Source organism: Castor canadensis, chromosome 1, assembly GCF_047511655.1.
Source record: "Castor canadensis chromosome 1, mCasCan1.hap1v2, whole genome shotgun sequence".
In the NCBI taxonomy this organism is placed as follows: domain Eukaryota; kingdom Metazoa; phylum Chordata; class Mammalia; order Rodentia; family Castoridae; genus Castor; species Castor canadensis.
The window spans coordinates 54,014,048-54,037,821 of NC_133386.1; the positions used below are offsets into that span (position 1 = coordinate 54,014,048).

At 48.3% G+C, this 23,774-nt stretch overlaps 1 protein-coding gene across 3 annotated transcripts in view; it reads right to left on the reverse strand.

Moving 5' to 3' along the window:
• The window catches only part of Foxo3 (forkhead box O3), a 122,970-nt gene extending 116,977 nt beyond the window's left edge, over positions 1 to 5,993 (reverse strand). The window contains exons 1-2 of one of the 3 annotated variants that reach the window (XM_020186063.2): positions 5,725 to 5,993; positions 3,923 to 4,672 (exon numbers count right to left, since the gene is read on the reverse strand). In XM_020186063.2, the coding sequence (XP_020041652.1) occupies positions 3,923 to 4,540 (618 nt within the window). In that variant the 5' untranslated portion in view covers positions 4,541 to 4,672; positions 5,725 to 5,993. The other 2 variants (XM_074077222.1, XM_074077227.1) reach the window with 2 other exon arrangements.
• Positions 5,994 to 23,774: the final 17,781 nt, after the last annotated feature.

Consider the following 23,774-nt stretch of genomic DNA (forward strand, 5'->3'; position numbering starts at 1 on the left):
GTGATAAACAGGCCCTCCTGGTAAGTCTTTAGAGGTCCCCAAGACAAGGGGACTGAGAGAACTCGTTAGTTCAATAATGGTTGCACTACAAGTAAACTTGATCTGAATTAAAGGAAATGTAACCTTTTCCCACTGTAACCACATCTGATTATTCATTTCTACTTTAATGCCTGAGGTAAGGGAACCCATGAGATAGCCATCATCCTTCTCCCTGGCACAGTACGCATCTGACAACAGTATGTTGAAGGGGGCTTCCTCTTTTTGTTAAAATGCTATCTTTCTTGCCACTTGTATCACTTCATACTTCCTAACAGCCATACTGACAGGTACTGTTCAGGTACACAAACATGATGTACTGACTCAGCCTCCATCAACACTTGCCTATCCTTCTGGTGCTAAAATAACTAAGTGTATTTAGAGGGAGGGGTAGATCTGCTTTTCAGGAGAGGAACCTCTACCTATTTAAGACAACCCAGTACTTGGTAAAGGAATTTTTTAAGGTCAATTTAAATGGTGTGATAAAGAACAAAGACCTCCAGAACTGCAGCTACTAATTACCTTTTTACTAACTAGCTGTGTGATCTTAGAAAGGTCATTAACTTCTTAAAGAATTGCGCTCTTCACCAACAAAATACGAGGGTTGAACCTGGTCAGTAAACTTCATCCTGGCTATACATTAAGATCACCTGAGGAACTTTAAAACAAAAAGACAAAAAACATTCATAAGCAAAACATGAGCCCAACTGAATCAGATTTTCTAGGTACTGGCATTTTTCAAAAGTTCCTAGGTAATTCTAATACGCAAGCAGGACTGAAAACCACTGATTTAAATTCCAATCTCCAAGGCCTTTTTTATTCTGTGAGCTTTGAGTGGTAATTCTGGTTATAGGATCTCATAATGCCCTGGCCCAAAACTACAAAAAAAGGCCTTGACCTGACATATGTGCCTTATATCCCTAATGTCTATGAGAGGTTAACTTGAATTGCAGACATTTTTAGAAGTTAAAAATCCTAATGCAGAATGAAAATAGTGTGGCTTTAAGTGCATATGCATGCTTCCAAAATGACTAATCGTGATGGGAATCAACTCCTCGACTTGGATGCATGGCAATGGGTCACAATTAGTTCCTGACCTCTCCCTTTTCCCTCTTCTTCCACCTCCACTAAACCACCAACATAAAAAAACACTGGCTATTAGTCATAATCAGAATATGAAACCAGTCCCAGTTTCAAAGGGCCTTCCCCATCATCAAAGATTTGGAAGTTAATGCATGGTTCCATCTTTTGATGGTCATCTTACAAGAACTCCAACTAAATTATACCCCTTTTGTCTTCGAGGATTAGTTGCCACATGATATTCAAAAATGGAAATGGCAAAATATTTTAAAGTAAAAATATAATCTTTAAATATGTGCCATGTATTAAACATATTAAATCTTGAGAATTTCAATTTGCAATGTTTCATAAAGTTCTACTTGAAGAGAAATTATAGTAGGGGAAGAAAAAGCATTAGACACACACACACACACACAAAATGGCTATGATATAAAACCAACAATGACTAGGCCTTCAAATTTGTATTTTAATCCTCCAGCTATATAAAAATATAGCCCAGGCTCAATGCATGGCTACTTTGGGTAACATCACTTTCTCATATAAACATAAAAAAAAAAAAAAATCAAACTTATAAAAGTGCTATCATCTTAACTATAAACACAAGAAACGTTACTTGTGGAATTACTTTTGCAATTTTAAAAACTGTAATAAAGGTGAACCCCCTATGTTAACTTTTTAACCTAAAAGTTAGGTAACTTTCAACTCTGCACCAAATTCAAACATGCAGGACTTAATTACAAGTGTGAGAAATTTGAAAACTATTCCAAACCCCCAAATTCATTTTCTCAGATGCTACACACTCACCCCTTCCTAATACTGTTCACTGACATTAACCATTCTCTTGGAAACCCAGTTTAAAAGCTATCACATGCCAAGCTCAGTGGCTCACATCTATAATCCCAGCTACATGAGAAGCAAAGATAAAAGGGTCAAAGTTTGAGGCCAGCACAGATCAAAAAAAAAAAAAAAAAAAGCAGCAAGCATTCACACCTGTAATTCTAGCAACCTGGGAGGACAGGCAGGAGAATCTTGGTCTAAGACCAGCATAGGCAAAAAGCTTGAGACCCTATCTGAAAAATAAAGCAAAAAGAGATGGAGATGATGTGCTTGAGTGGCAAAGGCCCTGAATTCAAAACCTAGTCCAACACACACAAAAAAAGCTATCACATAGCAATATTTTGAAACCAAACTCTCATCCATTCTGTGGGCAGCCCTCAGATCACACAAGTGGGATTCCTTTGGAAAGCAATAAAATCAGATCAGATATAAGATTCATAATGCCAGCACTGGCATCATCTGAAAGTGAGACAGATTTGTGGACTGATATCAAAGCATACATCTTGCTGTGAAAGTATCTAAACATGCACTCTCCAACACTAGGCATTTATTTTAAAAAAAGCAAGCACTTTTGTTTGCAAGGCATTCTAAAAGAAAATTAAAGTGTTTCCTAAATTATTTATCTTTTTTATATACAGGCTCTTCACTGCTTCAATCCAATTCTCCAGTAATCCAATTCCAGTGAGTGAACTATTATTTTATACACCTAGAAAAAGACACAAGGCTCCCCTATGACAATGAAGGAAGAAGAGACAGAAGGATGAAGCAAATACCTCTTTCCTTTAAAAGATAAATAACTAAATTGCAAACAAGAGCAACTGAAAAAAAAATAACTAAATTGCGAATAGGAGCAACTGAAAAAAATAACTAAATTTCAAACAGGAGCAACTGATGAGTGATGTGTAGCTCTAGTCCTTCAGGACTCTCTTCTGGTGATTCTGACACATTCCTATCTTGGGAGAAAGTGCCAGGGAGGTGCCTGGGAAGAGCACAGCTCTGGATATCAGCAGCCCAGCAGGGGCAAAGGAGTTAATCTCTTCAGATGCCCAACTGCAGGAAGTCATTACATCATAGGCCTTTCCACACCTCTTTCCCTACCAGTGTCCCGTGCCCCCAGAGGCTGAAAAGAACAGTAGAGTCTCTCTACAGGTTCTTTTATAGGTAGAAGCCCTTATGACCTGGCCCAGCCCTGAAATCAAAACTCTCTTCCAATCACCTAGGCAAAGTGCAGGCCCTAAGTCCCCCAACACTTGATGTCGCTTCTAACAGGACAGCCCGTGTAGCCAGTCCACGTTTGGGTGCCAAGGCTGGCCCGTTCCATGCCCCAGAACATTTCAGAGGTTAGAGGGGAGTATGGGTGGAGGGGCAGGGTTACTGGAACATCTCTGAAGAATAAAGGGATCAACACAAGAGTGAAGCAGAAAAGGTATGCAATTATTGCTAGAAAAATGTGATCCATGTGCCTGGGTGAGTTAACACCCACAAGCCCAAAACTTGAACCCAAGGGTTCTCATTCAGCTAGCTAGCACCACGCTGTTGCGACAAACTGGAAACCACACATCCTCCCCCTGCACGAAGTCCCAAACACGCCCCCGACATGCCCAGTCACTCCACCCACTGTCCTCCCAGCACCACACTTTGGAGTGAACTCTACTCCAAAGTTGGCCGCGGACCTACCTCCTCGCTGCTGTCCGGTAATCCAGCAAATACACTCCTATCCATCTGTCCTTCCCTCGTCAGTGTCCCTTGCCCAAGTGTTCCTTACCCAAGGTTTCCCTAGGGCTTCCCTAGGGTTCTCTTCTCCACTCCAGGGGTGAAAAAGAACCCCCCCAAAGCCTCACAATGGAGGCTCCCCTGCCAACCCTCTCCCAGCGCCCACAAGTAGGCTGGATCGAAAGGATCCAAGGCACGACTGGCGCTGCGCAGGAGGCCGGGCGGATCTGGCCACCAGCCCCAGGTGGGTACGCACCTTCCAGCCAGCAGAGCTATTGCTGTCACCCTTATCCTTGAAGTAGGGCACACAGCGCACCATCCACTCGTAGATCTGGGACAAAGTGAGCCGTTTGTCCGGGGAGCTCTGGATGGCGCGGGTGATCAGGTCGGCGTAGGACAGGTTTCCCCAGGCGTTCCGCCGTGAGGAGCATTTCCTCGGCTGCCCAGAGGCCCCAGCCGCCCCGGGCTGCGGCGGTGGCAGTGGCTGCTGAGGCTGCAGTGGTGTCTGCGTGCCCCCGCTCAGCGCGCCTGCCGCGGGAGCTGGCCCGGACCCGAGGTCCTGCCCTCCCGGAACCAGCAACCGGGCCGAATCCTCCAGAAGCAGCCCGGGGCCCATCGTGCCGGTCCCGCCGTCGCCGATCGCCATGGCCGAGCTGGCTCTACCGCCACTGTCCTCGTCGTCTTCATCGTCCTCCTCCTCAGGGATCATGGAGTCGGCTGCCGTCTCCCCCGAGGGCTTGGCCGGGCTCGCCTGGAGCTCCGGCCTCTGCAGGGGCCACGTACAAGAGCGTGGCCGGCTCTGAGGCTCGAACTCCGGGTCCAGCTCCACTTCGAGCGGAGAGAGGGGGGTCGGAGAGGCCGGTGCCTCTGCCATCTTCGCCGCCTGCCCGCCGCCCGCGGCTCGGGCTCTCGCGCTCTCCTCTCGCTCCCGGGCGGGGTGCGGCGGGGGAGGGACGGGGGCGCCGCGAAGGCTCGGGCTTCGGCTCCGGGGTGCCGCTGCTGCCGCCTGGAGAAGCACGAAGAGAGAGTTGGTTATCCCGGGCTGGAGCCCAGTGCTCCGCGAGTCCTCGCCCGCCGCCGCCTTGCGATTGCACCGCGCCCGCCTCCCAGGAATAGGCAGACCTGGGAACGTGCGTCCCGCGAACCTGGCGCTACAGACGCCGCCCCCTGGCCAGGCCCGCTGGGGAGACGCGAGCGAATCGACGGCCTCGCGCGGGGCAGCCCCCTCCCCCGCGGCCGCCGCCAGATCTGCAGGTCTCTCCTGCGCTAGGTGGCTGGGCGGGGAGGAAGGGGGAGGGGCGGCCGCGCCTTTAAAGTGGGCAGCGGCCCGAACTGGCGCAGCCAAGCCGTGGTCGGAGGGCGGGCGTGCGTTTGTTTATGTTTCGCTCCAGCCCGCTCAAGTACCTCCCGCGACACCTCCGCCAAAGTCAGTGGCGTCTTCGGCTCTTCTCCCTTTCCTCGGGCCTGCCGCCTCCACTACTCCCCCCTGCACTCTCCTCCCAGCCCAGTGGCTCGAGCCCGGGAATGGCACGGGCAGCTTCCTTCTCCCCCTCTTCGCCCGAGAACCAGGAGGGCGAACAGGGACCTGGGGGCAGACGGGTCCTTGTCACTTCCAAAAAAAGAAAGAGACGAAAAGGGAGCAAGCAGCCTGGCGGGTGTTCGCAAAAGGTCGAGCCCTGCAGGAATGACCACTTTGGGGGTTGTGTGGTTTATTTTCTGGAGGGCGTTGCGCCCTCCGTCCCCTTCCCAGTCAAGAACGGGGGGCGGGAGGTGGTGGAAGCAAGTCAGGACATAAATCTTCCAACAGGTCGGGAAGCGCCAAGTCTCCCGGGCTGCCAGAAAACCCGGACCAGCACGTTCATCACCTCCTTGCTCCCGCTGCTGCCATCTTGACAGTTTCCCCCTTCCCTCAAGTCCTTTAAAAACACTAGCGGGAGAAAAAGGGGGGCGCGCACACCGAGTCACGGGGAGGGAAAAGGGAAGCGCCTGGCCCAGCTCGGAAGCAGATCCGGAGTCACTGGGAAGGCGGCCGCCCCGCTTAACAGCTCCGGCGCCTACCTCGGTTCCTTCCCTTCAGGGACGAGGCGGGAGGACGCACAATCCCGCACGGGCCCGGGGTACGGCGAAGAGGGGGCGCGCAACCCCGGCGAAGGAGAAGCGCTCCGGCCGCCGCCGCAGCCCGCCCGAGGAACCTCCTGTCAGCCTGCGCGCCGCCTTCTTCCACATTCCTCCTCCTCCCTTCCACGAGCAGGGCGGCCGCGGCAGCAGCACAAAGTTATAGACACACGCAGGGAGCCTCAACCTAGGCTGACGGCGGGCAGGCGGGCGGGTCCCCGCCCAGGGGAGGGCTGGGGCGGGGGCCGGGTGTGCTGGTGTGCGTGCGTGTGTGAGTGCGCGTGTGTGCTCGCGCGCGCCTGCGCGGCTCGGCGCCGCGGGGCTGCGGGCGTGGGTGTTAAGGCGCGCGCCGCGGGTCAGGTCTCGGCCGACTCCCGCAGCAGTCCCGGCCGGATTCCCCCTCCCTCCCAGTAGCCTCAACGACAACAAAGCGCGGCTCTGGCCCAGGAGCAGGAAACAGGGAGGAGCGCAAAGCCCCGAACACTTCACGAAGTGCAGTCTCCTGGCCTCCCCTACTCGGGACGGGTGCCTGGGACCCGGAGTCCCAGGCCTGCGCGGCCGCCCGTCGCGCTCTGGGCCCGCCCTGATACCCGATCCCTCATTAAAACCCGACACCTGGTAACACCCGAGATAAGATGCTGACCGCAGATGGCAAGGGTTACCTCGGCGTGGAAACACTGACCCGCGAAGATATTGGTGCCTGCAGGACTTCGATACACTGATGCCCTCAGATTGGATCAGGCACCAAAAGGTGTGCACTGAGTCCCTTGCCTGGAACGTTGGACCAAAGTCGTTTGACTTTTCATGGATTTCATGCCAAACCGGGGAGAAGTGTAACTAGAAAAGCGCATTTTTCCCTAGTCCGAAATGCAAGAGCAGGTTCCTAACAACTGAAAGTGGGGAGCAATTTTATTCTCATTTGAAATGACAGCAAAACAGCTAACTGCATGCCTGGCTTTTAAAAGAGGTGCCTTTAGGTTTAAAAGAGTCTTTTCTCGAGTTCTTATCCCATTCGTGTCCCCAAGCGATTCATTTGTGCTTTCAAAATGGACCACATGCGACGTGCACACCAAAAGTCTATCCACTTTGGCTCATAAAGATATTTTTTTAAAAAAATAAAATTCTTCTAAGTCGCTAAAGACATTTTAAGTAGAAGTAGGCTCCACAACAACCCGATACACAAAAAGGTCCAGCCGTGGAGTATAGGCGGGTGTCCGCCTACCCTGCCGACTCCGGGCTCCGGGCTTTGCGCAAGGCCCGTCACTCAAGTGACGCCAGGCCCCGCCCCTGCACCAAGCTAGTTCGACGCGTACAAACAGATGATGTCATTGTCTCCACACGCGCGTGACCCTAGAGCTCTGCGCCGCGTCGCCATTCGCTGCGCCGCTTACTCGTCAAGCCACGCCGCTCGCTGACTGGCCGCAGCCACCAGTCTCCAGGCCCCAGACGCCCCCCCCGCCCCCGCCCCCAACCAAATAATAAACAATCGAGTAAAATTCGATGGAAGGAGGGGAGGGAGAAGAGAGAAAGAGGGCGCTCCACAAGGCAGTTCTTCGCGCGCTGACGCCGGGAGGACGAAAAAGCGGGACGTGAGAGGACAAGGGAGGGGAGGCTGAGAGCGGACCTGGGGCGGCGGGTTCCACCACGGAGAGCAGGCGTCGGGGAGGAAACTTAGCGCTCTGCGGGGTGCGCCTAGCAGAACAGCGGACACTAGGGCCCGGAGCGGCAAGCTCGGGGTTGGAGGCGGGGCGCGGTCCACCGAGGGGGCGGGGCCTGAGCCGCGCTGGAGCTGTGTGGGCGGAGCCGGCTGACACGTGCGGGAGGAGGGCGGGCGCGCGCCGCACAGGCCCGCCTTGGCCGCGCGGCTCGGGTGCCGCGCGCGCTTGTTTACCAGCGCACGTGGGTGTTATTTTTAAATGGAATGTGGAGCTGGCGGCGCGGCCGAGTGGCGGGCGCGTGGGGCCGCCCGCGTTGGCGGAGAGACGCGGCGGGGCCCGCGCTGCGGCCTCCCCCAGAGCTGCCTTCCAAGGCGACGAAGCTGGCTCCTCCCGTGCGCACTGAGACTTGGTGGCGGCTGGGGCCGGGGAGCCTGATTGTGAATTTCGAGCGCTGCCCAAAATGCCAAGCAGATGAAGGGCGCCCGCCGCGGGACGCTGCTTTTTTTTTTGCCTCCGGTTAGGCACCGGCATTCACATTCAGGGAACAAAGCCGTCTGCTTGTCCTTGACCTGGCGGCCGCTCCGGGCCGGGCCCTGCTGCCAGCCATTCCGGAGCAGATCTCACGTACACCTATACAGGCGCTCACACCCTGCTGCTGGCACTCAGCGCTCCGTGGTCTGTGCCCTCGCTCCGAATGTCTCCAGTTCACGTGTTCAGGTTTTAGGGCACAAGGCCCTGCCCACGTGCAAATGCGCTTCTGCTACGCTTAGAAAGGGAAGTCTGCGGAAGTGAGGTGAAACCACTCCCTGGGGTCGCTTCGCTGCCTGAGGATCCTCCCCTCTTCTTATGGGCCATCTTCGCTCAGAAGCCCCGAATTTTAATTTGCTTTACAGCCTGACAGAGTGGACGGTGAAGTAGGACCGCAGCTCAGGTTTAAGTGCCTCTAGATGTAGGGGGAGGGATGGGTGCCAAGAGCTTATTCCTCGGAGTCTTTATTCAGCTTTGCAACTACAATCAGTAGACTAGGTCACCCAGGGCTTTGCATAGCATGCACATAAAACTCAAAGAATTTTCACTTACTGTTTCTAAAACACTTATAACACGCTATAAAAAGAAAGCCATGCTTGTTCTGTAAATCTAAGCAATCCGTTGTCATTAGAATGCAAACCTGCAAAAGTAAAAAGAATGTGTTTATCCTAGCTGGGCTGTCAGCCATTAGATTTTCACTGGAAACAATGTTGAGTGTTCATTTACAGAATTCATATCCCAAGGGCATTCCCCCCAAATATGGGAGTTAAAAGCTATATCAGATTCATTGAGAACTATATGACCCTCCTAGTCAGGCATGTGGACCAGGCACAGGATAAACTCATTTACCTCAAAGACCTGAGTCTTTGTGGGCATATTTAAAAGTTACGTATTTCAAGAGTTTGAAAACGGTGCAAAACAAATCAAGAGATCATACATACAGTATTGGGTAAGTGTCAAAAGAGTTGGAGACCAAAAAATTTAAGATGGAGGTAACTACAAATATTTAGCTTTGTAAATGTCCATTGTCACCCAAAGAATTTACCCTTGTAATTTGCCCCTGTGGGCAAAACTTTGTGGGCTGAGACTGAGTCTCAGCGACTGACTCCTTTTTGTCTGAAATTGCCTTTGCTTTCCCTTGGAGGTCAGCTTGGTCCTTCATTTTTTTCCCACCACTTTTTTTTTTTTTAAAGGAGAAGCATGTTTTATTTTTGAAATGAATCCATCAGATTTTGAAACTAGCTCTGGAGAGAGAAGATTTCCAAACTGAGCAGCGTCCTTGAAGACTTTCTTTCACACCCAAATGACTGGTAAGAAAACAAGGGAATCTTCCCAGAAGACCAAAAGTCTGGAAGGAATTTCAGAATCTCATGGAAATAGAGAAGTCCCAAAAGACTTCTGTGTAGATGTTTGATGATAATGTCCCGTTGACCAAGGACCAGCTCCTCAGATTCCTGAGTAGCAAGACATTCAGATCCTCTCCAGGAGATAGCCATGGCTGTTTCTGTGGACAGTCTTGTTCAAGACCTTTTCTCAAAAATCATGCCAAATTTATACTAAATTTTATCCTAAATTTCAGATCTGCAGTTAACTAATACATATCGAATTTATTCTATGAAGTTCTTTAGCATGAGGGGGGTCATGGCTCTTGTGCAATACTTCATTGTGCATGGTTGCCCAAGTGGTTTCCATCCATCATGACAGAGGGCGGGGTGGAGCAGAGCAGCTCATATATGGCAGCCAGGAAGCAGAGAGAATATCTGCACTGCACTCCCCACCACCTTTTTTACCCCCTCTAAACTTTATTATTTGAAGAAAGTTGAGTATATTATGGCTGTAGTCTGAAAAAGAATGCCAGTGTTGCCTTTTGAGGTAGCACTTTTGGTCAAAACCTTCCCTGCTTCTTGTAAGCTTTACATCCTAATTATTTCTACGAATAATTTAAGGTGCTGATTGTCTACTCCATTTTGTAAATTCAGTCACTGGAGGAACAAAAACTTTACCTGAATAAGCTAAGTAAACTTGCCATTTTAAATGCCCAGTTGTGAGGGGTTGGTGGTAGGTGCTAGGCTCACCCTCTGAGTGGTCACCACTCTTCCTGTGTGCTAACCAAAGTCTTTTGCACCTTGGTCTGCTAGGTCTCCTTCCTACCCCAGAGCCCAAATTCTAAGGCCTGTACACACTGCATCTCAGCAAAGCGCGGTTTCCTCTTGGATTAGTTTCTATGTTATCTCAACAGATAATGCAACCCAACTGGAAAGGAAGAATGGTCCCCAATATGCAGGTCTAGAAGCTCCCCAAGCTCATTAGTTCATTTCTTTGCTTCCCCTCTCCTCGTCAAGCCAGACGCATGGAAAAGTTCTTCGTTGAACACTGTGTACCAAGTACATAGTGAGCTCTGGCTTGTCCTCTGGGGCATCATTCCAGTCAGGTTTCATCACCACCCTCTCCAGGAGAATCTACGGCTCCTGTCTGCTCTCTTCCCTTTTGCCACCAGCAGGCACAACATGCCCGGGAATTCTACCCCAGGTTGTAACAGGGACTGTCCCATGGATCCCTTGGAGGGATCAGGGAACCTAAAAATGGGAAATAATTACCCAAGATGGAATTGGGCAGGTGAGAAGTTGGGAAGAATTCTCTAGTATTATGAGATAATGACAGCTAACCTTTATTTGTCAGTTAATATGTCCCAGGCTCTGGCCTGAGCATTTGCAGCGTTTAAGCCTCACAGAGGATATATGAGGTAAGTTCAACAGTCCTAACTGACATGTGGATGGAGAATTCAGGATCTCAATTGGGCACTGGTGGCTCACCTGTTCTAGCTACTTGGGAGGTTGAGCTCAGAAGGATTGCAGTTCAAGATCACCCTGGGCAAATAGTTTGCAAAACCCCATCTCCGAAAGAATCAGAGCAAAATGGACTGGAAGTGTGGCTCAAGTGGTAGAGTGCCTGCTATGCAAGTGTGAAGCCCTGAGATCAAACCCCAGTACCACCAAAAACAAACAAAAAAAACCCCAAACATTTGAAAAAAAAAATGTCTGCCGGATGAAACAAAGATGGGAAGTAGAGGCCCCTGATAAGAGGTTGCTCTGTGGTACACACCAGTGCTTGCCCTGAACACTAATTGGCTCCTGCTAAGAATGAGAAATGTGACTGACTACATTCAAGGGAGCAGGTCTACACCAAAACTTTTCAGTTTATCTCTAAAATAGCCTGCCCTGGCAGGAACCATCCCTATCATTTTACAGGAGTTTTGCCTTAGTTCTCCAGGCAGGCCTGGAATTTGAACTGAAGTCTCTGAATCCATGGTCTGTCTTCCTCCCACAACTCTGCTGTGCTTCCCCAACGTAGGGCCTAGAGAAAAGGAGCTCTGCTCCAGCCATTTGACCTTGAGAAAAGGGCCTGGGCACTTCCTTCCACAGCTGTCCAAAGCTGGGGGCTAACTGGCCAAAACTGCCCCCTCAAGGTTGTTCTGTGGCTCTCTCAGGTGTTTGGGATTTTTTTGGGGGCGGGGAGTTGTTTTTGTTTTTTGGTTTTTTTGCGGTGCTGGGGCTTGAACTCGGCCTTCACCTTGAGCCACTCCACCAGGCCTATTTTTTGTGATAGTGTTTTTCGATATAGAGTCTTGAGAATTATTTGTCCAGGCTAGCTTTGAGTAGTTAGGATTACAGGCATGAGCCACCAGTGCTGGCTCTCTCGGGTGTTATAAAGCCTTTTAGTTTGTTGCCAGCATTTAAAAAGGGAAGAGATTTCACCTGAAATCTAGACAGCCAGCTCCTAAAAGAAATGGAAGATCTGGTAACACTGGCACCCTGAGGTCACATGGCCACTGTTAGCTAGTCTGTGCTCCATAGCTTCCCTCCGCGTCCTCAGGCCCTCTTCCATTGATGCTTCCTGCCTGATCTCTGGGCATTACTTAGCCACTCTATACCCGCTGCTCTACACTGGCAGGCTGCAGTTGGCACATTCCAGTTCCTGAGAGACAACTGCGCTTGTAGTTTGGAATAGAGCACTGTGGGTATATTTATGCCACAGTAAATGTTACCAATCCTTCCTTCTGTCCTCTCTCTCCTTTCTCTCCCTCCCTCCCTCCCTCCCTCCTCCCTTCTTTCTGTGAGCCACTCGACCACCATACCATCACCCTTACCTACTCCCCTCAGCCACTATCTTACATTCTGAGGTGGAAAATTTGTTCTGAATTAGAAGTGAAAGCAGGAGCCAGGTGTGTTGAGGCAGGAGGATCTCAGGTTCTAGGCCAGCCTGGGCTACTAGCAAGACCCTAACTCAAACAAAATAAGACAAAGACACAGAAGCCCTTGAGAAACTTAGCAACTGACTAGCTAACCTTGTTTTTAAAGTACTTCAATTTAATAGGATGGAGTAAATGCCCAGAACAAACCTATTGAGGAAAACTAAGCTTGATTAATAAATAAAACCCTAAATCTGAATAGTACTTTTTTTCCTTTTTCTTTTTTTTATTCATTTATTCACATGTACATACATTGTTTGGGTCATTTTGAATAGTACTTTTTTAAAAAATTTAAAAAATGAATCATTGAGAGCTGGAGACTTCGTTCAAATGGCAAGCACATGCTCTGAGTTCAAAATCCTAGTGCTGCCAAGAAAAAAAAATCATTGAGCTGATGAAAAAGCAAACTACAGAAACAAAACAAAACAAAAGCTAAGGTGGGATGCCTGGAAAGTGAACAAGCATCTGGAAAGTCTGTCAAGCCATACTGTTCTGCGCTTCCACTGACCAGAGTGCAGGATCTAAGGCACAAGAGAAATCCTGGGCTTGTCTAAGATCAGAGAAATAAGAACCTTTCATAAAAGTGGAACTCCAGTTCCAAGTGGAGCGGCTTGAGAGGTAGAGAACCTGCCTAGCGAATGTGATGACCTGAGTTCACAACCCCAGTACCCCCCCAAAAATAAAAGTTCCTTTAAAAAAAAAAAGTGGAACTCCAGAGGGCAGCGTAAGGATGAATGTGAAGTTAACCTTTGCAGAAGAGGACCCCGGAAAAGTGTGTCTTGTCTTGGTGCTGGTGTTGAAGATACTCTTCCCAGACATTTGGAACTATGGTGTGGTCTACATGCAAGATCTGACTCCAGTTGGTGATACCATTTGATTATAAAGTGATTTCATGAGTCCCAGTTTTTGGTGCTCTGAGTAATGATCAGAAGAAAACACAAATCTGTCTACTCTAGAGGAGTGTCTTGAACCTTAGCCCCGAAGAATTCCTATATATAAATATTCAGGAGCAAAAGCTTGTGGTCAGAAAACACAAAACAAATAAGGAAACAAACTTCCAAATATTTAATCCAGGTGCTAGTGACTCACACCTATAATCCTAGCTCCTCAGGAGGCAGAGATCAGGAAGATTGAAGTTGGAAGCCAGTCTTGAACAAATCCTTCACAAAAAAAAAAAAAGGCTGGTGGAGTGACTCAAGGTGTAGGCCCTGAGTTCAAGCCCCAGTATATATTAAAAAAAAAAAGTTCCAAATAAGAGCAGCTAGAAGCTTGGCGCTGGTGGCTCATACCTGTAATCCTAGCTATTTAGGAGGCAGAGATCAGGAGGATCATAGTTCGAAGCCAGCCAGGGCAAAAACAGGGCTGCAGAGTGGCTCAAATGGTAGAACACCTGCCTAGCAAGTGTGAGGCCCTGAGTTCAAACCCCAGTCCCACACCCCTCCCCCCACGGGAGGGGAAAAAAACAGGACAGTTAGAAATAAAAAGTAAAGTCAGGCACACAAAATAGATGTGCCTAGTAGGTTTAAAGAAATAGAAGTTTGAAAATATAAAAACAAGTGTCTATTTAAAACTGAGTATCTGAAATCCAAGTACTTCTTGTTTTTATCTTTTTTTTTTTCCCCTTTGAAACAGGGTCTCACTATGTAGCCTACTCTCGCCTACAACTCACTTTGTAGCCCAGGCTGGCCTCAAACTCGACATCTTCCTGCTTTAGCCTCTGAAGTGCTGGGATTACAGGTATGTACCATTGTACCCAGCACTGGTTTTTACTTAGGTCCTTGAAGACACAGGGTCCAGACTTCACTCTTTATAGGTTATGATTTGCCAATTGAAGGAAGGAAGACCGAAGTGTGTGGCCACATTTTAAAAATGTGGAGATGAGAAGGGTTGAAGTTGGAATTAATGCAATGCTGTGGTTGGACTGGCCTCTTAAACAGATAGCATCTAGCTTTGTAAGTGGTCCAGCCATTCCATATCTTATTTTGAGAAAACTTGTGATGTGAGTATGTGTCTGTGCTCACTCGTGAGAAAAATCTAATTAAAGTGCCTAGTTATTGGCATCTTTAATACAAATTACTTTACGGTATTGATGCGGCACTTAGAAGTAGAGGCCATATGGAACCATTCATTAGTCTTTAGAAGACAGGGCATCTCCCCGAGCAACGTGGCCTGTGCCCTAAGGTGCGAAGTCTGGAACAGTCTGAGACTAAAGCCCTCACAGGTGTAATTTGAGACTCAAGGGGCTTTAAATCTGATTATTGCCCCTCCCACAACCACACCTGGAAAGGGTACACCTGTGAAACGGGAAAATGACAGGTGAGAAATGAAGTCTGGCCAAGTGCGCACGTCTCACGTGCCCAACAGTTCAAACGCCTCAAGCTAGCAAGCTGCAAGCCTCTGAGGTCTGCACATCGCTGTCAGTGTGCCAAGTGGAGCAACCAGAGGCATCACGGAGGTAGAGGATCTGGGTTCGAGTGCCTTCATCAGCCATGGTTGCCCTGTCTTAGAAGAAAGCTTTTCTTAAACTTTTCTCTTGGTTCGGGTCCTGGCAGAACTCTTCTTGGTGGCCTATCAGAATAAGGGTCCTAGAGGGGTTAGTGGGACAAGCTTTGCAATCCCTTCTCTGCCTACCCCTAAGAAATGGTGTTCAAGAAGTTGGGCCTAAAAGCGCCTCTGGTTGTCAGTTGGATGGCCCTGCTCAGAGGGTGGCTCTTCGCCACAGGACACACCCTCACTCTTCCCCTCCCTAGATTAGCTCACATTACTTGCATGTCACATCTCTGTGCCCTCTTGCGCTCATTTCTAGGTTGCTGAAGCCACCAAAATGGATGACAGAATCACAAGTGAGACATATGTGAGGAGGAAGCGTCAAGGCCTCCACACTCAAGTTATTTCATAAAGCATAACACCTGAACCTCACACGTTCACACAGCACTCCAAGTCCTTGTGCAATTCCACTTCTCAAATGCATCATTTAAAATGACTTATAAAGTCTGTACATTGGAAATGGAATAATAAAGCCAAGTGAGTAATTCCGTAAGTAAACACAACCCCTGGGGCACTGGCCTGTTTAGGGAATTAACCGAATTCAGCCACTTTGGGTCAGGCCTTGCTGCTGTCTGTGCAGAGTGAAACTCCCCTTGGAGCTTGAGGCAATGTTGTCAACCAGTAAAAAGGTGACCCGGGCCCCTGCTTTTCACTTGTGCCGTAGAAGTATGTCATTGAAGAGGGAGTGGGTTATCATGACAACTATGACCATCAGGGTTCATGTGACATTTGTGGGACCTAGGAAGGAGTAAGGCTGTGACCGACACGGGCTGGTCTTTCTCCAGTGGACAGCAGCAGAGAGAGGCAGATTGGTGCGCTCAGAGCCACATCATCCCTCACGCCTGTCAACATTCAGATTAGGTAACACCAAAGTTCCTTTGCCTGCTATGTAGAGAATCACGCTGAGGAAGGCCACTGGCAAAAAGCACTCCAGAGGAGTTCAGGCTGAAAGAGACAGCCATTTTGAATCCCTTCCCTCATTCACTTGATGTTATCAATAAATTTTTTAAAATTAATCCCCAGGTGAATAATTAGAATAGCATTTCTTTCTTCAAAGTTAAAAACTAGTTTGCCCGTAGATGTTTTAAGTTAGCCCCCCTCTACTTTTTCGCAATTATTGTATATTAATATTTAAACTGGCCAGGTCACAATTTGTATGTCACTATTGCTTAACTTCTGCATTCAAGACATACTCAGAAGATGAGAATGTTAGATGACTTGGAGGATTCTTTCTAAGAAAGAATAGTTAACTGACCTTCAGTCTCTCAGCTTTTCCAACAGGTAACAATAGCACTTAAGCAATTTTATATGACATGCTTTTTATTTGTCCTGTATCTATGAGGAAGGTAATCTTGTCTCCTTCAGTATATACTTTTTTCCCACTTTTTACCTAGAAGTATAACATGCATGCATAAAACTACAGAAGAGTTTGTAGGATTGTTTTTAGGGTTTTTTAAAATTCTTTTTTAGGACAGTTCGCAGTTTATGTTAACAGTGCAGCTTAATGCATGATTATAAAGAGAACACTTGAGTGCAACAATCACCCAGGTCAAGAACTAGAACACTACTAGCATCCTACAAATTGTATAGGGTGCTACAGAACCCTTCCCTTTCTCCCTAAAAGGAATCACTCCCCTAACTTTTCTGGTAACCATTGCTTTGCTTTGCTTTCTGTGTTTGCCTCCTTTAACACTAATGTCATTTTGCCTGATGTTGATCTTCATATGAAAGGGATCATATTGTATATGTTCTTTTGTGTCTTGCTTCTTTCTCTCAGTATTGTGAGATTCACCATGTTGCTGTGTATTGCTGTGTTTCATTCATTTTCATTGCCATATAGTATTCCATCATTTGAATAGTTGTCTATATCTATAGATAGTGACTTAATGTGTTTTAATGTAGATGGCCAGTTGGGTTGTTCCCAATTTAGGAACAACCTAAAAAAAGCATTGTTGATCTGAACACATCTCAGCATATGCAGAGTATAGTATACATTTAATTGCAGTCATGTGTATTTTCCATTGCTCTCCATGCCAGATTGTTCTCTGAAACAGTTGTTCACTTGACATTCTCCCCAACACCGCGTGAGCATTCTACTTGTCCATGTTCTCCCTGGCATTTGGAATTGCTAGGCCATTTAATTTTCGTATTTTCTTCTTTTAGTGATGATGGATTTAAACAATTCATATTTAGTTAAGGTTTATTCAGTGCCTACTAAGAAGCACTGCCTATGCTAGATGCTTCTATAGGTATTTAAACCTCATGAAGTTTCAATATCCCTTGTAAAAGAGATGACATCCTCCACATTTCATAGATAAGGAAATTGAAGATTGACCACAGGTCAGAGGTTTCCCAGCTGAGACCCAAACAGAGCTGGGACTTGACCTCAGGTCTGACCAACTGCAAAGACCACACTCTCCCCACACTGCTTTACAGCTTCCATCCTCACTTTCTGCTTCCCCTCACCTCTGGAGAAGGGCTGGCTGGATTGGAGGGAAGTCACTCACGGCCCAAGAGCCCCTCACTAGAGACCAGGCTTGGCTCTGGCCTCTCATGCATCCTGCTTTAGCTATCAGACGTGGCCACCCAAGGTGACATTACAGGAGGGTCACATTGCACCAACATGGCAGAACCAAATTTCTGTTAGAAAGCGTTTCTCCTGAGCATGCCTGCAGCCAGCTGGTTCTCTTTCATCTGCTGCTCGGAAGCCCACTTCTTTAGGTCCTTTTCCAATGGAGCCTTCCCTCTCCTCCTCTGAGCTACTTAAGGGTAAAGGCTGTATCTTAATTCCAGTTCATGCCTATAATCCTAGCTACTCAGGAGGCATAGATCAGGATGATCTCGGTTCGAAGCCAGCCCCTGACAAATAGTTCACAAGAGCCTATTTCAAAAATACTCAACACAAAAAAGGGCTGGTAGAGTGGCTCAAGTGGTAGAGCACCTGCCTAGCAAGTGTGAGGCCCTGAGTTCAAACCTCAGAACCACCAAAAAAAAAAAGCATTTGTTGAAGGCCCTGGCCATGCATCAACATGGAGAGAGCTCAGAATCAGGAGACTCGGTGGCTCACTGAACCCATTGCCCCTTCTGAGTCTCAGTTTCCTCCTCTGCAAGGTCAAAGGGCCAGACCAGAGGACCTCAGAGGCCCCACTACCAGTCGCATCTGTCTGTGACTGTGTTAACTTCTTCAACAAGCATTTGTCAACGTGCTCATTAAAATGTGTCTATTTCCAACTGGACTGCTGCCATCATCACCGATGGCTGGAGTGGTGCAGAGCTGTTTTCCTTGGTTTGCATGTGGGTGGGTGCTCGTGCTCATTGTTTCTTGGTTTAGCTAACCACTAGCTTTAGGTCTTTTTTTGGTAAGGGCCATCTTTGTTGTTTCCTTGCAAGACTGGAAATTCAAGGAGGCCAGGGACTATGTGTCTTGGAATCTCCAGCACACAGCAGGCACGCAATAAATGTGGAAAGAAGGAGGGAAGGGCAGGTAGGAGGGTGGGGACTGATCCTTGGCATGTTCTCCTAGCTGTCATGTTACTGAGCAGAGAAACAGTCCATAGTTAAGCCATGGTCCTTGTCCAGAGGGGGTGCCATTGGTAGCAGACGCTGATCATTTACCAAATCAGCAAATCACTGCAACTGTAGAAAATTACATTACTTTTATTGAAGCCTTTTGCAGGTACATAATGTAATCATGGCCCTGATAAAAGATGCCAAGTGCGCCTGAGTGCAAAGGAGGGAAGAAAACATTCTAATTAAGTTACCAGACTCATTTGGCTTCTAATCTAGAAAATCTTCTGCTCAGGACTGCGCACTGCTGGGCTGGCACTGCTCTGAAGCGTCTCTCCTGTTAGTTTCCCTTTTCGAGGTGCTCTTTGGGAAGATCTTGCTTTTCTTACCTAATTCCAGCTCTGGGTTCTTTTTTTTTTTTTTTTTTTTTTTTGGTTTATTTTTTTTTCATTTTTCTTTTATTATTCATATGTGCATACAAGACTTGGTTCATTTCTCCCTCCTGCCCCCACCCCCTCCCTTACCACCCACTCCGCCCCCTCCCTCTCCCCCCCTCAATACCCAGCAGAAACTATTTTGCCCTTATTTCTAATTTTGTTGTAGAGAGAGTATAAGCAATAATAGGAAGGAACAAGGGTTTTTGCTGGTTGAGATAAGGATAGCTATACAGGGCATTGACTCACATTGATTTTTTGTGCGTGGGTGTTACCTTCTAGGTTAATTCTCTTTGATCTAACTTTTTCTCTAGTACCTGTTCCCCTTTTCCTATTGGCCTCAGTTGCTTTAAGGTATCTGCTTTAGTTTCTCTGCGTTAAGGGCAACAAATGCTAGCTAGTTTTTTAGGTGTCTTACCTATCCTCACCCCTCCCTTGTGTGCTCTCGCTTTTATCATGTGCTCATAGTCCAATCCCCTTGTTGTGTTTGCCCTTGAGCTAATGTCCACATATGAGGGAGAACATACGATTTTTGGTCTTTTGGGCCAGGCTAACCTCACTCAGAATGATGTTCTCCAATTCCATCCATTTACCAGCAGCTCTGGGTTCTTGGAAAAGACATTTCCTTCCTATAGTTGTCACCACATTCCCTCAGTCACCTCTCTACTCAACTGTGCCATTCCTGACTAGCCAGGGTGCCCTCTTGCCCTCTTGCTAGCCACATAGCAACCTCTTGCCTTCTGGAAAAGGAAGCCTTGACCACCAGCCTCTTCCTCCACCCCAACCAAAGTCTGCTCTCTGGTTGTCTTGGAGGATAGACCAGGCTGCTGTTTAGTTTCTTCATTACCACTCCCCTCTAAGGTATCCAGGGGAAGAGGACAAATTTCCAGGTAGAGAGGTGAAACCTACTTTTCGAAGGGCTGGAGTGACCCTGTGTCTGAGCAGATGGGTCCTTTGGGCTTCTCCTGTCCACAGGTTTGCATTCCCAAAACCAGCACACCTGGGAGGATTTCCAAAGGCAAAAGTGGCACTGAGCTGCTCACAGCCACCTACTGCTCTCAGGGGGGCAGGCAGGGTTCTGGTCCTGGGACATACCTGGTCTGGTGAGGGAGTTGCAGGGGTGGTGGAGCTGTCCCCAGCTCTACACTAGGCTCTAGGCAATACTAAAACTCAAAGAGGGGTTGAGGTCCTCGGGTAGAGGAGTGGGGCCACCTGTCTGTTTTCCCCAGGGGCCCCTTGGAGCAGCTAGTGCAGCGACGCTGAATGTGGCAATGGGTTCCCTCCCGTTTCCCCTCCACTTCCTCTATCCTCAGTTATTTAGCAAGGCTTCCAGAGGGGCCTTATAGGAAGGTACTGGTTCTTTCCTTTTTTTCTCTTTTCTTTCATATTTATTTTTTTTTCTTTTTTTTTCATTTTTCTTTTATTATTCATATGTGCATACAAGGCTTGGTTCATTTCTCCCCCCTACCCCCACCCCCTCCCTTACCACCCACTCTGCCCCCTCCCTCTCCCTTTCTTTCATATTTATTTGGTTATTTATTTGTTTACTTTTGGTAACTCAGTCTCACTACATAGCCCAGGCTGACCTGGAGCTCTCCATCATCCTGCCTTAGCCTCCCTGGGCGATTAATCCCAGCCTAGTGGAATGACCAGCCTGTGCTATCACACCCAGTTTAGGGTACTGTTTCAAGGCCAGGCTATCACCTGCCTTGTCCTAAATGTCTGTGGTCCGGCAGGATTCTAATGTCAAGGCTATAAGGGTAAGCTCTGTGCGGGCCCGTTTTCACACACTAGATGGTAGATTCTTCAGTGAAGGACGACGTCTCAGCTTTTGCCCTTCTGGGTTTAGGAAACGTCACAAGAGCTTTGCCATTGTCCTCCAAACATTGGGTGGAAAATAATATCTCACACGCCCATGTATTACTATTTTTTAAAAAAATATTTAGGTGCTGTTATAAATATTTGTCATTATGAATTTTTTCCTCTATCCATAGCAAGGGGAGGCCTGGGCACCTTCTGACATTAAAAGAGAAGTAGATGCAGAAAGGTTGGGCAAAAAAGTACTGATGGATCTTTTTGATCTGACTGCAATTATACCTGTTCCTATAATCCTGGCTTCCTTTTCATAGGGGATGAGGCTAAAGGAATTGTGCCTCCATGATAAGAGGCCAATGCCTCTGCACCTCTGCCTTAGTTGGCCTTTAAGTGTTGTCACAGAAAGATTCAGCTGGGGTTAAAACTTCCCTTTTCAAAAAGAGGTAAGCTACATAACACAGTCCTTCACATGTATTCTGGGTTTCATAAGCTGCACCACCTCCCTTCTAATCTTGCATAACTTTGAAAAATTGAATACTTGCTGAAAAGTGAATCATCTCAGGATGAGCCCTGAGGTTGGAACATTTTTCTTCTGAAAGGACAAATTTTCAGAAGAATTTTGGGAGGTGAACCTGGGGCTTGCCAGTGGAGGCCTCAGTCAGCATTTGCTCTGTTGTTTTGCCTAGAATGAACCCTGAAATTAACCAGGGAAGGTTGGTCTGTTTTGCAACCTGAGCCAAATACTATATTAAGACTCCTAATACCCCGTCCACTGCCATCCTCCTGGAAGCATCCATGGGTACTGCTTGACATCTGTCTCTCTACTCTGCGGGGTGCATCGTTAACCCCTTTGCTGTAAGCGCCCTACTCTTACTGCAGCCAGCTGCCTGGATCCTTGCAAAGTGGCCCACAGCAGTGTGCCCCTGTGCGCACTCAGCCACTTAGTAGGGGCCATCAGGCCACACTGCCAGCCAGCAGCTGGGCTGTGCACTATTTTGCAGCCTTCCAGAGCCAGCCTCCACCCACACATCCCTCCTTCCAAAGTTGTTTGTTCCAATGACATATCTCCACTTGTATTCTCACTCTCAGGTTCATTTCATGTGAACCACCAAACTTTCTTCTGGTGCCCATTCTAGAAACTGTTCCCACTGAAGAAGGTTATGTTTTTAAGCCAGGTTTTCTAATTTTGCCCAAGACTCCATCTGAAGCTATACCGTGGCTGGATTCCTTGAGAAAACCTCCTGGTCTAGCTCTGAGCATTCTGTAAGAAGCATCTCCAACAGTTAATCCGAATTTCTGGGGTTTTTTCCTTTTATTTTTTTGGCTTAAACAGTAGGACATTTATTTCCAGCATCGTCTGGAGGATGGAAATCCAAAATCAAGATGCCAGCAGAGCCGGGTCTGATGAAGGATCTTCCCTGATTTGCAGACAGCTGTCTTCTTATGTCCTCACTCAGTAGAGAGAACAGTCTCTTTCTTTTCTCATAAGGGCACTAGTTACATCGTGAGGGCTCCACCCTCATGACCTTATCTAACCACCTCCCAGAGTCCCTCTCTCCTAATACCATCCCGCTGCGGGTTAGAGATTCAACATACACATTTGGGGTGGGTTTGGAGGCACAAACATGCAGTCCAGACTTCTTGAAACAATCTTCCAGCAGGTGACGAGAATCCTTGAGCTGCAGATATTGTAAGCTTCTGGGAACCGCATACAGGAGCCAGGTCCAAGGATAGCCACTTCTCAGATGCCATGTGTGAGACACTGGAGGGCCTGGATGGGAATAGAGGACCTTTGGGGAAGTCTCCAGAAGAACTCCTGACTAAAAGGAAAACATTCAGTGGCCCAAGTATATTACCCGTCTCGTACCTCAAGACATCAGGAAATAACAATGGAATTTGTGACAGAGGATGAGATACTCACCAGAGGACAGAGAAGCCCAAGCTGACCAGCTGGCCATAAGACTTCCAGCAAATTCGAGTGCTCTGAGGCACCCCTAAAACAGGGGTGGCAACTTGCGCCAGTGGGGACTCTTAGGAGAGGTGGAATTCAGCACACAAGAGAAGGAAGGGTCTGTCCCCTCCACAGGGTGATGTCAAAGTCTCTTCAGCTCAGAGTGAGTGAGAAAGAGGCTCCACTGAGCCTTTGAGGGGCTATGGTTTCAGCCTCGCCCTGGCCCCCGAGGTAGGAAAGCCAGGACAGGAGGATCAGCTTTCCTCAGAATGAGGCAGGATCAGCCCCAGCTCCAGGCTCTGACTCTGACCCTCCATAATCCTCTGTTTCCGGGAAAATGGCTTTCTCTCTCCATTGCCTCTGGAACCTGCCGCGGGCAATGTCTTCTGAGTGTAACTGACTTGGTATCACTATCTTACTTTGCTTGATGTCAAGATTGGAGATGTTTAGAGCTCACTACAAAGTCCACGGCCGCGGGAGTACCAGGGCACCTCATGTGTGTCAGAAAGGGGTGAGGAGTGGCTGGCACACCGACCCCGATCTTAGAAAAGCGCCTTTCATCTGCATGACACAAGGCTCTTGACTCACCTTATCTCTTGTTTTACCCCAGTGAGGTGGGTCACTCCAGAACCCCAGCTCTGCAGGCGGAGACAAGAGGCAGAGGACTGAAGAAGGGGCAACAGCACAGGGCCCCCTCTTGTTGGGTACTTTCACCCACTAGCCGCGGCCAGCACCTCTCACTGTGTTACAGGCACCGCTGGAAGAGGGGAAAGGGTTTCTCTGCGTAGTAACCCGCCCGGGAGAGCGAGCTGGCCGGCAGGGTTCTGCAAGGTGGAGCAGTGCGTCGTGTGCAGAGCCCACAGCCAGGGCAGAAGGGCCTCGCCTGAATTTGCCCATCTCCTCCTGCCATCTTGTGGCTGCAAGCTGCGCCTGCAGGCAAATCCCAACTTCCTCCCCCTCCTCGGTGTCAACTAGGGGACACACTGATCTTCAGGTTTGATGGGGGGGGGGGGGTCGTGGGGGGAAGGTGAAGAGGAAAGGGAGGTGAAGGAGAGAACATGTGAAGCCCCTGTTTCTGCGGCTTTCACGGCGTTTCTCCTTAGGCCCCTCGTCCTCGGTTCGACTACAGAGCATGGTCAGTGCGTGTCAGACACAGCAGTTTAGTGTCCCCAAGATTCTGTGGAACGCCGTGCTGAGGGCTGGGCTGCGGAATGGATGCTCAAGAGACCTGCTGCACTGCGCTACAGAATGTATCCATATTGGCTTTTTAATTTTTTTTGGCAGTACTGGGGTTTGAACTCAGG